The 15977-nt window shown below is 47.7% G+C and overlaps 1 protein-coding gene across 1 annotated transcript in view; it reads left to right on the top strand.

Moving 5' to 3' along the window:
* The window catches only part of LOC143959474 (uncharacterized), a 36552-nt gene extending 20842 nt beyond the window's left edge, over window positions 1-15710 (top strand). Inside the window, exons 3-5 of the mRNA XM_077468137.1 lie at window positions 7599-7703; window positions 7781-7904; window positions 9250-15710. Coding sequence (XP_077324263.1) covers window positions 7599-7703; window positions 7781-7904; window positions 9250-10649 — 1629 coding nt within the window. The 3' untranslated portion in view covers window positions 10650-15710. The remainder of the gene's footprint in view (window positions 1-7598; window positions 7704-7780; window positions 7905-9249) is intronic.
* The last annotated feature ends 267 nt before the right edge of the window (window positions 15711-15977 follow it).

The raw sequence follows: 15977 nt of genomic DNA on the forward strand, positions 1-15977 counted from the left end.
ATTGATTCCTCCAGCTGTGTCCTCTGGTTGGGGATGATCTAATATTGGTTCCTCTAGCTGTATCCTTTGGTTGGGGATAATGTAATAGAGGTTCTTCAACCTTTGTTCTTTGGATGGAGATGATTTAATAGAGGTTCCTCAAGCTGTGGCCTTTGGTTTAGGATGATCTAATAGTGGTTCCTCCAGCAGTGGATTTTGGTTGGGGATGATCTAATAGTGGTTCCTCAAACTGTGGCATTTGATTGGAGATGATGTAATAGAGGATCCTCCAGCTGTGGCCTTTGGTTAGGAATGATCTAATAGTGGTTCCTCCAGCAGTGGATTTTGGTTGGGGATGATCTAATAGTGGTTCCTCAAACTGTGGCATTTGATTGGAGATGATGTAATAGAGGATCCTCCAGCTGTGGCCTTTGGTTAGGAATGATCTAATAGTGGTTCCTCCAGCTGGGACCTTTGGTTGGGGATTATCTAATAGTGGTTCCTCAAGCTGTGGCTTTTGGTTGGGGATGATCTAATAGAGTTTCCTCAAGCTGTGGTCTTTGGTTTAGGACGATCATCTAAAAGTGGTTCCTTCAGCTAGGGCCTTTGGTTAGGAATAATCTAATAGAGGTTTCTCAAGCTTACACCCTTGGTTAGGGATGATCTAAAAGAGGTTCCTCGTCTTGTGGCCTTTGGTTGGGGATGATCTAATAGTGGTTCCTCAAGCTGTGGCCTTTGGTTGGGGATGATATACAATTCCCATGATGCTCATGCACTCTACAGTGTAGTTGAGAATCATGGGAAATGTAGTTCCAAAACATCTGAGGTGCCAAGGTTCACCATCACTGTAATAGAGGATCCTCATGATGGGGCCTTTGGTTGGGGATGATGTAATAGAGGTTCCTCTAGCTGGGGCCTTTGGTTGGGGATGATCTCATAGATCATCCCCAACCAAAGGCCACAGCTTGAGGAAACACTATTAGATCATCCCCAACCAAAGGCCCCAGCTGGAAGAACCATGTTTAGATCACCCCCAACCAAAGTCCACAGCTCGTGGTATAACTATCAGATCATCCACAACTTAAAGCCACAGCTTAATGAACCACTATTAGATCATCCCCAACCAAAGGCCACAGCGGGTGCTTAGGGCCCCTTTTGGCTTTGGGAACAATGAATAGGTTTGTGTAAAAAAACTTTAAAATTTGAGGAACAACATCAATGATTCATTGACCTGGAAGTTTTGCCAAGGCAGCATGAAGACAGTCTTTGCAGAGAGGTTGGTATATTGTGGGATGGAGGGGGGCGGCTGGAGGAACATCTATTAGATCATCCCCAAGCAAAGGCCCCAGCTGGAGGAACCACTATTAGATTATCCCCAACCAAAGGCCATAGCTTGAGGAACCTCTTTTAGATAATACCTAACCAAAGGCCACAGCTTGAGGAAACACTAACAGGTTGCTCAAGCTGTGGCCTTTGGTTGGGAATGATCTAATAGAGGTTCCTCCAGATGTGGCTGTTGGTTGGGGATGATCTAATAGTGATTCCTCTAGCTATGGCCTTTGGTTGGGGATGATCTAACAGTGGTTCCTTCAGCTGTGGCTTTGGTTGGGGATGATCTAATAGTGTTTCCTCAACTCTGGCCTTTGGTTGGGGGATGATCTAATAGTGATTCCTCTAGCTGAGGCCTTTGGTTGGGGATGATCTAATAGTGATTCCTCTAGCTGAGGCCTTTGGTTGGGAATGATCTAATAGTGATTCCTCTAGCTGTGGCCTTTGGTTGGGGATGATCTAATAGTGATTCCTCTAGCTGAGGCCTTTGGTTGGGGATGATCTAATAGTGATTCCTCTAGCTGAGGCCTTTGGTTGGGAATGATCTAATAGTGATTCCTCTAGCTGAGGCCTTTGGTTGGGAATGATCTAATAGTGATTCCTCTAGCTGAGGCCTTTGGTTGGGGATGATCTAATAGTGTTTCCTCTAGCTGAGGCCTTTGGTTGGGAATGATCTAATAGTGATTCCTCTAGCTGTGGCCTTTGGTTGGGAATGATCTAATAGTGATTCCTCTAGCTGTGGCCTTTGGTTGGGAATGATCTAATAGTGATTCCTCTAGCTGAGGCCTTTGGTTGGGGATGATCTAATAGTGATTCCTCTAGCTGAGGCCTTTGGTTGGGGGATGATCTAATAGTGATTCCTCTAGCTGAGGCCTTTGGTTGGGGATGATCTAATAGTGATTCCTCTAGCTGAGGCCTTTGGTTGGGGATGATCTAATAGTGATTCCTCTAGCTGAGGCCTTTGGTTGGGGGATGATCTAATAGTGATTCCTCTAGCTGAGGCCTTTGGTTGGGAATGATCTAATAGTGATTCCTCTAGCTGAGGCCTTTGGTTGGGGATGATCTAATAGTGATTCCTCTAGCTGAGGCCTTTGGTTGGGGATGATCTAATAGTGATTCCTCTAGCTGAGGCCTTTGGTTGGGGGATGATCTAATAGTGATTCCTCTAGCTGAGGCCTTTGGTTGGGAATGATCTAATAGTGATTCCTCTAGCTGAGGCCTTTGGTTGGGGATGATCTAATAGTGATTCCTCTAGCTGAGGCCTTTGGTTGGGGATGATCTAATAGTGATTCCTCTAGCTGAGGCCTTTGGTTGGGAATGATCTAATAGTGATTCCTCTAGCTGTGGCCTTTGGTTGGGGATGATCTAATAGTGATTCCTCTAGCTGAGGCCTTTGGTTGGGAATGATCTAATAGTGATTCCTCTAGCTGAGGCCTTTGGTTGGGGATGATCTAATAGTGATTCCTCTAGCTGAGGCCTTTGGTTGGGGATGATCTAATAGTGATTCCTCTAGCTGAGGCCTTTGGTTGGGAATGATCTAATAGTGATTCCTCTAGCTGAGGCCTTTGGTTGGGGATGATCTAATAGTGATTCCTCTAGCTGTGGCCTTTGGTTGGGGATGATCTAATAGTGATTCCTCTAGCTGAGGCCTTTGGTTGGGGGATGATCTAATAGTGATTCCTCTAGCTGAGGCCTTTGGTTGGGAATGATCTAATAGTGATTCCTCTAGCTGAGGCCTTTGGTTGGGAATGATCTAATAGTGATTCCTCTAGCTGAGGCCTTTGGTTGGGGGATGATCTAATAGTGATTCCTCTAGCTGAGGCCTTTGGTTGGGGATGATCTAATAGTGATTCCTCTAGCTGTGGCCTTTGGTTGGGGATGATCTAATAGTGATTCCTCTAGCTGTGGCCTTTGGTTGGGGATGATCTAATAGTGATTCCTCTAGCTGAGGCCTTTGGTTGGGGATGATCTAATAGTGATTCCTCTAGCTGAGGCCTTTGGTTGGGAATGATCTAATAGTGATTCCTCTAGCTGAGGCCTTTGGTTGGGGGATGATCTAATAGTGATTCCTCTAGCTGAGGCCTTTGGTTGGGAATGATCTAATAGTGATTCCTCTAGCTGAGGCCTTTGGTTGGGAATGATCTAATAGTGATTCCTCTAGCTGAGGCCTTTGGTTGGGGATGATCTAATAGTGATTCCTCTAGCTGAGGCCTTTGGTTGGGAATGATCTAATAGTGATTCCTCTAGCTGAGGCCTTTGGTTGGGAATGATCTAATAGTGATTCCTCTAGCTGAGGCCTTTGGTTGGGGATGATCTAATAGTGATTCCTCTAGCTGAGGCCTTTGGTTGGGGATGATCTAATAGTGATTCCTCTAGCTGAGGCCTTTGGTTGGGGATGATCTAATAGTGATTCCTCTAGCTGAGGCCTTTGGTTGGGGGATGATCTAATAGTGATTCCTCTAGCTGTGGCCTTTGGTTGGGGATGATCTAATAGTGATTCCTCTAGCTGTGGCCTTTGGTTGGGGATGATCTAATAGTGATTCCTCTAGCTGAGGCCTTTGGTTGGGGATGATCTAATAGTGATTCCTCTAGCTGAGGCCTTTGGTTGGGAATGATCTAATAGTGATTCCTCTAGCTGAGGCCTTTGGTTGGGGGATGATCTAATAGTGATTCCTCTAGCTGAGGCCTTTGGTTGGGAATGATCTAATAGTGATTCCTCTAGCTGTGGCCTTTGGTTGGGGATGATCTAATAGTGATTCCTCTAGCTGTGGCCTTTGGTTGGGGATGATCTAATAGTGATTCCTCTAGCTGTGGCCTTTGGTTGGGGATGATCTAATAGTGATTCCTCTAGCTGAGGCCTTTGGTTGGGGATGATCTAATAGTGATTCCTCTAGCTGTGGCCTTTGGTTGGGGATGATCTAATAGTGATTCCTCTAGCTGAGGCCTTTGGTTGGGGATGATCTAATAGTGATTCCTCTAGCTGAGGCCTTTGGTTGGGAATGATCTAATAGTGATTCCTCTAGCTGAGGCCTTTGGTTGGGGATGATCTAATAGTGATTCCTCTAGCTGAGGCCTTTGGTTGGGAATGATCTAATAGTGATTCCTCTAGCTGTGGCCTTTGGTTGGGGATGATCTAATAGTGATTCCTCTAGCTGTGGCCTTTGGTTGGGGATGATCTAATAGTGATTCCTCTAGCTGAGGCCTTTGGTTGGGGATGATCTAATAGTGATTCCTCTAGCTGAGGCCTTTGGTTGGGAATGATCTAATAGTGATTCCTCTAGCTGAGGCCTTTGGTTGGGGATGATCTAATAGTGATTCCTCTAGCTGTGGCCTTTGGTTGGGGATGATCTAATAGTGATTCCTCTAGCTGAGGCCTTTGGTTGGGGATGATCTAATAGTGATTCCTCTAGCTGAGGCCTTTGGTTGGGGATGATCTAATAGTGGTTCCTTCAGCTGTGGCCTTTGGTTGGGGATGATCTAATAGTGATTCCTCTAGCTGAGGCCTTTGGTTGGGGATGATCTAATAGTGATTCCTCTAGCTGAGGCCTTTGGTTGGGGATGATCTAATAGTGATTCCTCTAGCTGAGGCCTTTGGTTGGGGATGATCTAATAGTGGTTCCTTCAGCTGTGGCCTTTGGTTGGGGATGATCTAATAAATGTTCTGGGTCAAGGAATCATTGATGTTGTTCCTCAAATTTTCAAGGTTTTTACTGAAACCTGTTCATTGTTTCCAAAGCCAGAAAGGGCTCTAAGCACCCAATGTCTTTATTTGGATGGAAAGATTTTGCCTGGAATCCCACTGGTCAGTCACTGCCTCCTTCTGTCTGGGAGACTACCTGGCCACTGAGGACATCAAGGACTTGCAGGTCAGCTTCTTTCTAGCACATCCAAGTTTCTGTGAAACCTCCCTGCTGGAAAATCTCCTCTCGATCAGTGCTGTAGGCTATAGGCTGTAGAGCTGGTCAGTGTCTTCTGACAGTGGGGAAGCCAAAAAGCAATCACACTGCGGGGAGGATTCCATTGAATGTGTGGATGTGGGAGTCAGGTCAGTTTTTTTTTCCCCTTTCAACCTGCTGGCTGCCTTAAGTGGTGTACACACTATGAGAAAATCGGAACAAATATTTTCCGATCGTTCAAATTTTGCAAATGAAAATTTCCAAATGGACAAATTTCAAAAGTTTTCTCGTATGTGAACAGAACAAATAAATGATTTTTGTACGAGAAAAATCAGATACGAAAGACTGCACGTGATCAGAAACGATAAAAAAAAGCCTTTGTTGTACGAGAATTTTCATACACTATTTCCTTTCTCTGGTCTGACTTGCTGTGAAACATCGAGAAAAAAAACAATGATAGCTCAATTTTCTTATAGTGTCCACACACCTTTAGGATGTTTCTGATTCTACTAATTCTGTGTCCCTTGAGGAACTCTTAAGAAAGGGCTATACATTGGGTACAAAAATCCTGTGTGGCACAGAGGGTAAGGAAACATTTCAGAGCCTTATTATCTGGTACAGGTGTGACTCCACTAGAACCTGCCTGGAAATGGCTGACCCACGTAGACAGTATGAAGGCATTGATAGTAGGGATGCACCGAATGTTTTTTTTGGTGCCGATACCGAAAATGAAAAATACACTAGGCCGAAAACCGAAACGGCACCGATACCGAAAATGACTGTTTTTAAAAAATATTTTTATACAGGAGGTGGTCAGAGACTGGAGACATGGTACAGGAGGTGGTCAGAGACTGGGGACATGGTACAGGAGGTGGTCAGAGACAGGGGACATGGTACAGGAGGTGGTCAGAGACTGGGGACACGGTACAGGAGATGGTCAGAGACTGGGGACATGGTACAGGAGGTGGTCAGAGACAGGGGACATGGTACAGGAGATGGTCAGAGACTGGGGACATGGTACAGGTGGTCAGAGACTGGGGACATGGTACAGGAGATGGTCAGAGACTGAGGACATGGTACAGGAGATGGTCAGAGACTGGGGACATGGTACAGGAGATGGTCAGAGACTGGAGACATGGTACAGGAGATGGTCAGAGACTGGGGACATGGTACAGGAGATGGTCAGAGACTGCTGGCATGGTACAGGAGGTGGTCAGAGACTGGGGACACGGTACAGGAGATGGTCAGACTGGGGATGTGGTACAGGAGATGGTCAGAGACTGGGGACATGGTACAGAAGATGGTCAGACTGGGGACATGGTACAGGAGATGGTCAGAGACAGAGGACGTGGTACAGTAACAGGAGACATCCCCCATTGCAGCCAGTGTGCCTGTGCCCCATTGCAGCCAGTGTGCCCCATTGCAGCCAGTGTGCCCCATTGCAGCCAGTGTGCCTCATTGCAGCCAGTGTGCCCCATTGCAGCCAGTGTGCCCCATTGCAGCCAGTGTGCCCCATTGCAGCCAGTGTGCCTCATTGCAGCCAGTGCCATTTTGCAGCCAGTGTGCCCCATTGCAGCCAGTGTGCCATTTTGCAGCCAGTGTGCCCCATTGCAGCCAGTGTGCCATTTTGCAGCCAGTGTGCCATTTTGCAGCCAGTGTGCCATTTTGCAGCCAGTGTGCCATTTTGCAGCCAGCCTGTGCAGAGAAGAGAGCCGCCTCCGCCGCCTGTTTGATTACAGCGCCGGGAACATCACAGCTTTCATTTCAATAGCTGTGTGTCCCCTTGTGTCCAGTGTGTCCCCCTTTGCAGCCTGTGTGTCCCCTTTTGTTGCAGCCTGTGTAGGGAAGAGAGCCGCCTCCGCCGCCTGTTTGATCACAGCGCCGGGAACATCACAGCTTTCATTTCAATAGCTGTGTGTTCCCGGACGCGCGCCGTCACACGCAGCCCCTCCCCCTTGTCCGGGCACTTTGATAGACAGATCATCCGTCCAATCCTGTCCATCAAAGTGCCCGGACAAGGGGGAGGGGCTGCGTGTGACGGCGCGCGGCCGGGAACACACAGCTATTGAAATGAAAGCTGTGATGTTCCCGGCGCTGTGATCAAACAGGCGGCGGAGGCGGCTCTCCTGCGCTATACACCCCCCATGATGGGCGTCACCAGGGGCGGGGGGACGGAGCCCCGTCCCCACCCAGGCCACGCCCCATTTTCGGCTCCATTATCGGCCATTTTTCTCTTTCGGCAAATTGCCGAAAAGGGCATTTTCGGCCGATATGTTTCGGCGGCCGAAATTTCGGTGCATCCCTAATTTATAGGTTACTGGGTTGTGAAATTGTCTGGCGTTTGAGCAATGATCAAATGATTCAGTTTTTATATTTTGTCTCTGATTACGGCAGAGCTCGGCCACAGTTCCTCCACCTCGCTGTGTGACACCTGAAAGGAACAAGAAGAAGAAGATCCTGGAACTGGCCAACAGGATCATCGAGCTGCTGACAGGAGAGGTGAGCGGTGCGGAGACATTATCCAGTAACAGGCAAGGGATGTGTCTGGATGGTGACTGTATCATTGTGTGTGTCAGGTTCCTATAAGGTGTCAGGATGTCACTGTCTATTTCTCCATGGAGGAGTGGGAGTATTTAGAAGGACACAAGGATCTCTACAAGGACGTCATGACGGAGGACCACCACACCCTCCCGGCTCCGGGTAAGAGATTACACTAATTTTTGTGTTGCTATTAGACATGTGCAAAAGGAAAAAAATTTGTTTAGTTTCGTTTCGTTTTAATTCGTTAACTTCCTTAAATTCGTTTTCGGATTTCGTTTAGTTTTCTACCGAATTAGAAAAATCGGCCACATTCGAAAATATTTCAACCAAATTCGAAAATATTTCTACCGCATTCGAAATGATTTCAACATGTTTCGACATTATTTCAACCGCATTCGAAAATATTTTGTGACCCAACTTTAGGGCCATGTATCTCGGGGTCACTTGGTGCTAGAAACTCCAAATTTGGATATGTTGTATTGCTAGTATTATTGTGTTTGCATACCAAATTTGGGGTTTCTAGCTATAAGTGACCCCAAGATATGTGGCCCCAAAATCGGGTCGCAAAATGTAATTCTCTGCTCTAACTAATAACATTTTGTGACCCGATTTTGGGGCCACATATCTCGGGGTCTCTTATAGCTAGAAACCCCAAATTTGGTATGCAAACACAATAATACTAGCAATACAACATATCCAAATTTGAAGTGTCTAGCTCCAAGTGACCCCGAGATACATGGCCCTAAAGTCGGGTCACAAAATATTTTCGAATGCGGTTGAAATAATGTCGAATCATGTCGAATTCATTCGTTATATTTCTTTCGTATTCGTTGTAATTTGTTATTCTTTTATTCGGATTCATCCGAATGTCCGAAAGATGCAAAATTCGGCCGAATTTCGATTCGTTACTAAATGAATTGCACAAGCCTAGTTGCTGTTATTAAAGCGGGAGTCCACCGGGACTCCGCGTTTTTTTTTTTTTTTTTAAAAGCCAGCAGCTACAAATACTGCAGCTGCTGACTTTTAAAATAGTGACACTTACCTGTCCAGCGCGCCCGCGATGTCGGCACCCGAAGCCGATCTCTAGATCGACACTCGAGTGCTGCCGCCGCCATCTTGGGTATGGGAATCAGGAAATGGAGCCTTTCGGCTTCATTTCCCGGTTCCCTACTGCGCATGCGCGAATTGCGCTGCGCAATAAGGACGCTCCCCGCTGCCTCTGGGAGCTGTGTGTTTCCCAGCAGGCAGCGGGGCACTTGCGGGAAGGGGCGGGCACTTGCGGAAAGGGGCGTAAGTTACGCCCCTTTCCGCAGAGAGCTGTCCCGGAAGTGGGTGCAGTTACCTGGATTATCCAGGTAACTGCACCCCCCTCCCCCCTGAAAGGTGCCGATTGTGGCACCGGAGGGGGGGGGAGGGTTCCGATGAGCGGAAGGTCCACTTTAGGGTGGAGCTCCGCTTTAAGACATGGAATATGATGATAACACTGTATCCTTATATCATGCAGGTGGACCTCCAACCAAATATTTGACACCTGAAGATTTCCATAGCCGTCCCTCCATATACAGCAACAGCACTGGAATTAACAGTCATGGAGAAGATATGAACGTTCTTGAAGCAGACGAGGTGCAGAGAACATTGGTGAAGAACATGGTGGAGGAAAAGGAGGATTCTCCACACACCACACAATATTCCTTCACTGAAGAATTGCATTCCCGTTCTGAAAGTCTTCTCAGCATGGAGATTTATACACCAGCTGTATGTACATCGGAACTTCGTAAAGAGGAAGCCTACTCACCTGTACATGGCAGTCTTACCACTGCTAGTCTTTACACAACGGTCCCTACTCCTTTCACGTGTAATTATGTGAAGGGGCCACCCCACTCAAGTGACGAGGAAGAACTTCCCAGCACTGATGTTGCTATACCGCTAGATCCTGATGAGTACACAACTACCATTGTTAAGGAGGAACCCTACTCAGGGGATGAGGACCTAGACTCTGATGTGTATACACCCATAAATCACAGACTTTTTACATCTGGTGACATTAAAGAGGAAGGTGGATTATTTGAGGAAGCAAATCTTGGTGACTTTTACAGCCCAGCAGGTAACAGACAATCAGATTATATGTCTCAGAACTTTAAGGACCAGTCTGGCTCTGCGTTTAGTGATGGAAACTTATCAGATAATATCTACATGCCAGCTCTGAGTACTTGTGAAGGAGGCTCTAGTCAGCTGGCCTCCTGGGACATGGAGCCGCCACAGATGGATGGAACCTCATTATCCTATCATAACTCTACAAGTGCCCCCGGTGCTCAGGCCTTGGGGGAGAAGTCCTTTGTATGTTTAGAATGTGGGAAGTGTTTTTCATGTGGTCCACATCTAGTCCGCCACAAGCGGACACACACTGGTGAGCGACCCTTCAAGTGTACAGAATGCGGAAAATTCTTTTCCAGCAGCTCCAACCTTCTCATGCACCAGAGGACTCACACAGGAGAAAAACCCTTCGCCTGCCACCAGTGTGGGAAACGCTTTGCCCGAAACCCCCACCTGGTTCGCCACCTCCGAATTCACACTGGAGAGAAACCATTCGAGTGCGCCGAGTGTGGCAGAAGGTTTAACCAGGACTCCAACCTTCTCAAACATCAACGCACACACTCAGGAGAGCGCCCGTTCATGTGCTTGGACTGCGGCAAGTTCTTCACCAGCAACCCCCATCTACTCCGACATCGACGTGTCCACACTGGGGAGAAGCCATTCTCCTGTCCAGAGTGTGGGAAATGTTTCTCCAACAGCTCCAATCTCATCACACACCGCAGAACTCACCTTTCTCTCCGACTGCTAGAAGAGCTTCCCAACCAAAGAAAGGCCCAACTACAGCGCACAGGACCCAACCAGCCCCTCTAGAATCATTGCCCGACCATCAGACCAATCATACAGCAGATAGGACCCGACCAGCTCCTCTAGAGTCATTGCCCAACTACAGTGGACAGGACCCGACTAGCCCCTATAGAATCATTGTCCAAGCACCAGACCAGTCATACAGCAGATAGGACCTGACCAGCTTCTATAGAATCATTGTCCAACCACCAGACCAGTCATACATCAGACAGGACCTGACCAGCCCCTATAGAATCATTGTCCAACCACCAGACCAGTCATACATCAGACAGGACCTGACCAGCCCTATAGAATCATTGTCCAACCACCAGACCAGTCATACATCAGACAGGACCTGACCAGCCCCTATAGAATCATTGTCCAACCACCAGACCAGTCATACATCAGACAGGACCCAACCAGCCCCTCTAGAATGATTGCTCAATCACCAGACCAGTCATATAGTAGACAGGACCTGACCAGCCCCTATAGAATCATTGTCCAACCACCAGACCAGTCATACATCAGACAGGACCTGACCAGCCCCTATAGAATCATTGTCCAACCACCAGACCAGTCATACATCAGACAGGACCTGACCAGCCCCTATAGAATCATTGTCCAACCACCAGACCAGTCATACATCAGACAGGACCTGACCAGCCCCTATAGAATCATTGTCCAACCACCAGACCAGTCATACATCAGACAGGACCCAACCAGCCCCTATAGAATCATTGTCCAACCACCAGACCAGTCATACATCAGACAGGACCTGACCAGCCCCTATAGAATCATTGTCCAACCACCAGACCAGCCACAAAGTGGATAGGACCCAACCGTCCCCCTAGAATCATTGCCCAACCACCAGACCAGTCATACATCAGACAGGACCTGACCAGCCCCTATAGAATCATTGTCCAACCACCAGACCAGTCATACATCAGACAGGACCTGACCAGCCCCTATAGAATCATTGTCCAACCATCAGACAGGACCTGACCAGCCCCCATAGAATCATTGTCCAACCACTAGACCAGTCATACATCAGACAGGACCTGACCAGCCCCTATAGAATCATTGTCCAACCACCAGACCAGTCATACATCAGACAGGACCTGACCAGCCCCTATAGAATCATTGTCCAACCATCAGACAGGACCTGACCAGCCCCCATAGAATCATTGTCCAACCACTAGACCAGTCATACATCAGACAGGACCTGACCAGCCCCTATAGAATCATTGTCCAACCACCAGACCAGTCATACATCAGACAGGACCCAACCAGCCCCTATAGAATCATTGTCCAACCACCAGACCAGTCATACATCAGACAGGACCTGACCAGCCCCTATAGAATCATTGTCCAACCACCAGACCAGTCATACATCAGACAGGACCCAACCAGCCCCTCTAGAATGATTGCTCAACCACCAGACCAGTCATACAGCAGATAGGACCTGACCAGCTTCTATAGAATCATTGTCCAACCACCAGACCAGTCATACATCAGACAGGACCCAACCAGCCCCTATAGAATCATTGTCCAACCACCAGACCAGTCATACATCAGACAGGACCCAACCAGCCCCTATAGAATCATTGTCCAACCACCAGACCAGTCATACATCAGACAGGACCTGACCAGCCCCCATAGAATCATTGTCCAACCACCAGACCAGTCATACATCAGACAGGACCTGACCAGCCCCTATAGAATCATTGTCCAACCACCAGACCAGCCACAAAGTGGATAGGACCCAACCGCCCCCCTAGAATCATTGCCCAACCACCAGACCAGTCATACATCAGACAGGACCTGACCAGCCCCTATAGAATCATTGTCCAACCACCAGACCAGTCATACATCAGACAGGACCTGACCAGCCCCTATAGAATCATTGTCCAACCACCAGACCAGTCATACATCAGACAGGACCCAACCAGCCCCTATAGAATCATTGTCCAACCACCAGACCAGTCATACATCAGACAGGACCTGACCAGCCCCTATAGAATCATTGTCCAACCACCAGACCAGCCACAAAGTGGATAGGACCCAACCGTCCCCCTAGAATCATTGCCCAACCACCAGACCAGTCATACATCAGACAGGACCTGACCAGCCCCTATAGAATCATTGTCCAACCACCAGACCAGTCATACATCAGACAGGACCTGACCAGCCCCTATAGAATCATTGTCCAACCATCAGACAGGACCTGACCAGCCCCCATAGAATCATTGTCCAACCACTAGACCAGTCATACATCAGACAGGACCTGACCAGCCCCTATAGAATCATTGTCCAACCACCAGACCAGTCATACATCAGACAGGACCTGACCAGCCCCTATAGAATCATTGTCCAACCATCAGACAGGACCTGACCAGCCCCCATAGAATCATTGTCCAACCACTAGACCAGTCATACATCAGACAGGACCTGACCAGCCCCTATAGAATCATTGTCCAACCACCAGACCAGTCATACATCAGACAGGACCCAACCAGCCCCTATAGAATCATTGTCCAACCACCAGACCAGTCATACATCAGACAGGACCTGACCAGCCCCTATAGAATCATTGTCCAACCACCAGACCAGTCATACATCAGACAGGACCCAACCAGCCCCTCTAGAATGATTGCTCAACCACCAGACCAGTCATACAGCAGATAGGACCTGACCAGCTTCTATAGAATCATTGTCCAACCACCAGACCAGTCATACATCAGACAGGACCCAACCAGCCCCTATAGAATCATTGTCCAACCACCAGACCAGTCATACATCAGACAGGACCCAACCAGCCCCTATAGAATCATTGTCCAACCACCAGACCAGTCATACATCAGACAGGACCTGACCAGCCCCCATAGAATCATTGTCCAACCACCAGACCAGTCATACATCAGACAGGACCTGACCAGCCCCTATAGAATCATTGTCCAACCACCAGACCAGCCACAAAGTGGATAGGACCCAACCGCCCCCCTAGAATCATTGCCCAACCACCAGACCAGTCATACATCAGACAGGACCTGACCAGCCCCTATAGAATCATTGTCCAACCACCAGACCAGTCATACATCAGACAGGACCTGACCAGCCCCTATAGAATCATTGTCCAACCATCAGACAGGACCTGACCAGCCCCCATAGAATCATTGTCCAACCACTAGACCAGTCATACATCAGACAGGACCTGACCAGCCCCTATAGAATCATTGTCCAACCACCAGACCAGTCATACATCAGACAGGACCCAACCAGCCCCTATAGAATCATTGCCCAACCACCAGACCAGTCATACATCAGACAGGACCTGACCAGCCCCTATAGAATCATTGTCCAACCACCAGACCAGTCATACATCAGACAGGACCTGACCAGCCCCTATAGAATCATTGTCCAACCACCAGACCAGTCATACATCAGACAGGACCCGACCTGCCCCTGTAGAATCATTGCCCAACCACAGGACCAGCCAGGATCCAACCAGCCCCTCTAGAATCAATGCCCAACCACCAGACCAGCCACAAATTGGATAGGACCCAACCGTCCCCCTAGAATCATTGCCCAACCACCAGACCAGTCACACAGAGGACAGGTCCCAGTCATCCCCTCTAGAACCATTGCCCAACCAAAATACCAGTCACGCGGTTCACCCAGATAGACCTCTCACTGACTCCAGCAGTCTTGGTGTATAGAAAGTCAATGTCCGACATCAGAATGATGCTGTTCTGTAATAATTATTTGTGGATATTATTAGCTGTAAGAACTTATCAAAGTTCCATTATTGATTCTGCAATGACTACCTCAGGGGGTATTGGATTCCTTATCTTATCCACCCTTACTATAAAGAAACCCTTCCTAAACTCATTGTGACCTAGTGGATAGAAGGTAGCATTGGACCAACAATGGCCTTGTATTGTATTCATCTGTAAAGAAGCATTGTCCAGAGACCCTCCTGCAATGGAGGTGAAATGTATAGAGATGTGGTCACAGTGAGTGCACCATAAGACGTATACTTATCTCTGTCTATAGGGTTAGGCGCACCTTGTGAGGACAGTGGTGAAGGTCGGTGAGCAGTATAAAGTATTAAGAACATCCAACACGTTTCGGGGGAATAAGACCTCCCCTTTCTATATGGCCTAAAATCCACAAAGTGTAAATACAACCGGACTCCAGCCACCCCTTCTCCACGACAATACAGCGACACCTCCATTTTATTTAGCCCCCAAAACCAAGCCGTGTAATAAAAACTGTCCGGATTTAACTACACTCCATAGACTGTAAGTCCTGAAGAAGGAAGAGGCATTCTCTCACCACCGAAACATGTTGGATATCCTGAATACTTTGAGATACATTGAGCAGGCGCCCCCCAACCCTATACTCATATCTGTCTTCTGTACCCCACTTTGAGAGCTAAAAGGCTGCCAATCTTTATAGTTGAGCTATATAGTTATATAAATGTTTGTGTTAGACCCCCTTCAAAGTCTCTATCCCCATCCCTCCCCCCCCAAAAAAACTTTTCATTGTAAGCCCCTCCCCCATCCATTTCTTTTATTCAGTAAGTCACCAGATCTGTGTCCTCCATACAGTACCCATATCCGTCCATCATAATCTAGATGTGGCCTTACATGTGATCTATACAGGGGCAATACTTCCCATTCATTGGAGTTTTACTGTCTTCTACATTCCCACATGGATGCCAGAGTGACCCATCGGAGTCCCTTCTCGGGAAAACATTGGGGTTTATTTACTAAAGGAAAACACACATTCTGCAATACAAGTGCACTCACTGGAGATCCGAGGGGGGCATGCAAGGAAAGTGAAAAACAGCATTGCACATGATTGGATGATAGAAATCAGCAGAGCTTCCCCTCAGATCTACAGCGAGTTCACTTGTAGTGGATTTAACTTTAGTAAATTAACCCCTCGGTGACACATTTCAGGGAACTGGCTGGGGTGCCAAGCTCTTTCTTGGTTACAAAATGGAAAATGAACAAACACGGAAATATTTATTTATGGTTTTGGCCTTTTTTGCACTGTGTATTCCAATAAACTGTTAGCACTGTACTGGTAGCGGCTCAGCCTTGTGTCCGGATTGTTCCAAACATAAATCTCAGTACATAGTACATGTCTTGTTCCTGATTGTCAGCAGCCAGAGGGGTGGCAAAACAGGACTTTATATATCCTTTTCCTGGAGAGTCAGAAGCATTCTGAGATGACCGGGTTATACTGCCACCTACAGGAGAATTGAACACTAGCAGTCAAAAGCTAGCCCCACCCCCAACAATGCTTCAGTTTTGTGCACTAGGCATCTAGCAAGTCTTCATCTATGGC

This window comes from Lithobates pipiens, unplaced genomic scaffold (assembly GCF_037356315.1).
Source record: "Lithobates pipiens isolate NorthernLeopardFrog02 unplaced genomic scaffold, aLitPip1_a1.2 Scaffold_77, whole genome shotgun sequence".
Taxonomy (NCBI): Eukaryota; Metazoa; Chordata; class Amphibia; order Anura; family Ranidae; genus Lithobates; species Lithobates pipiens.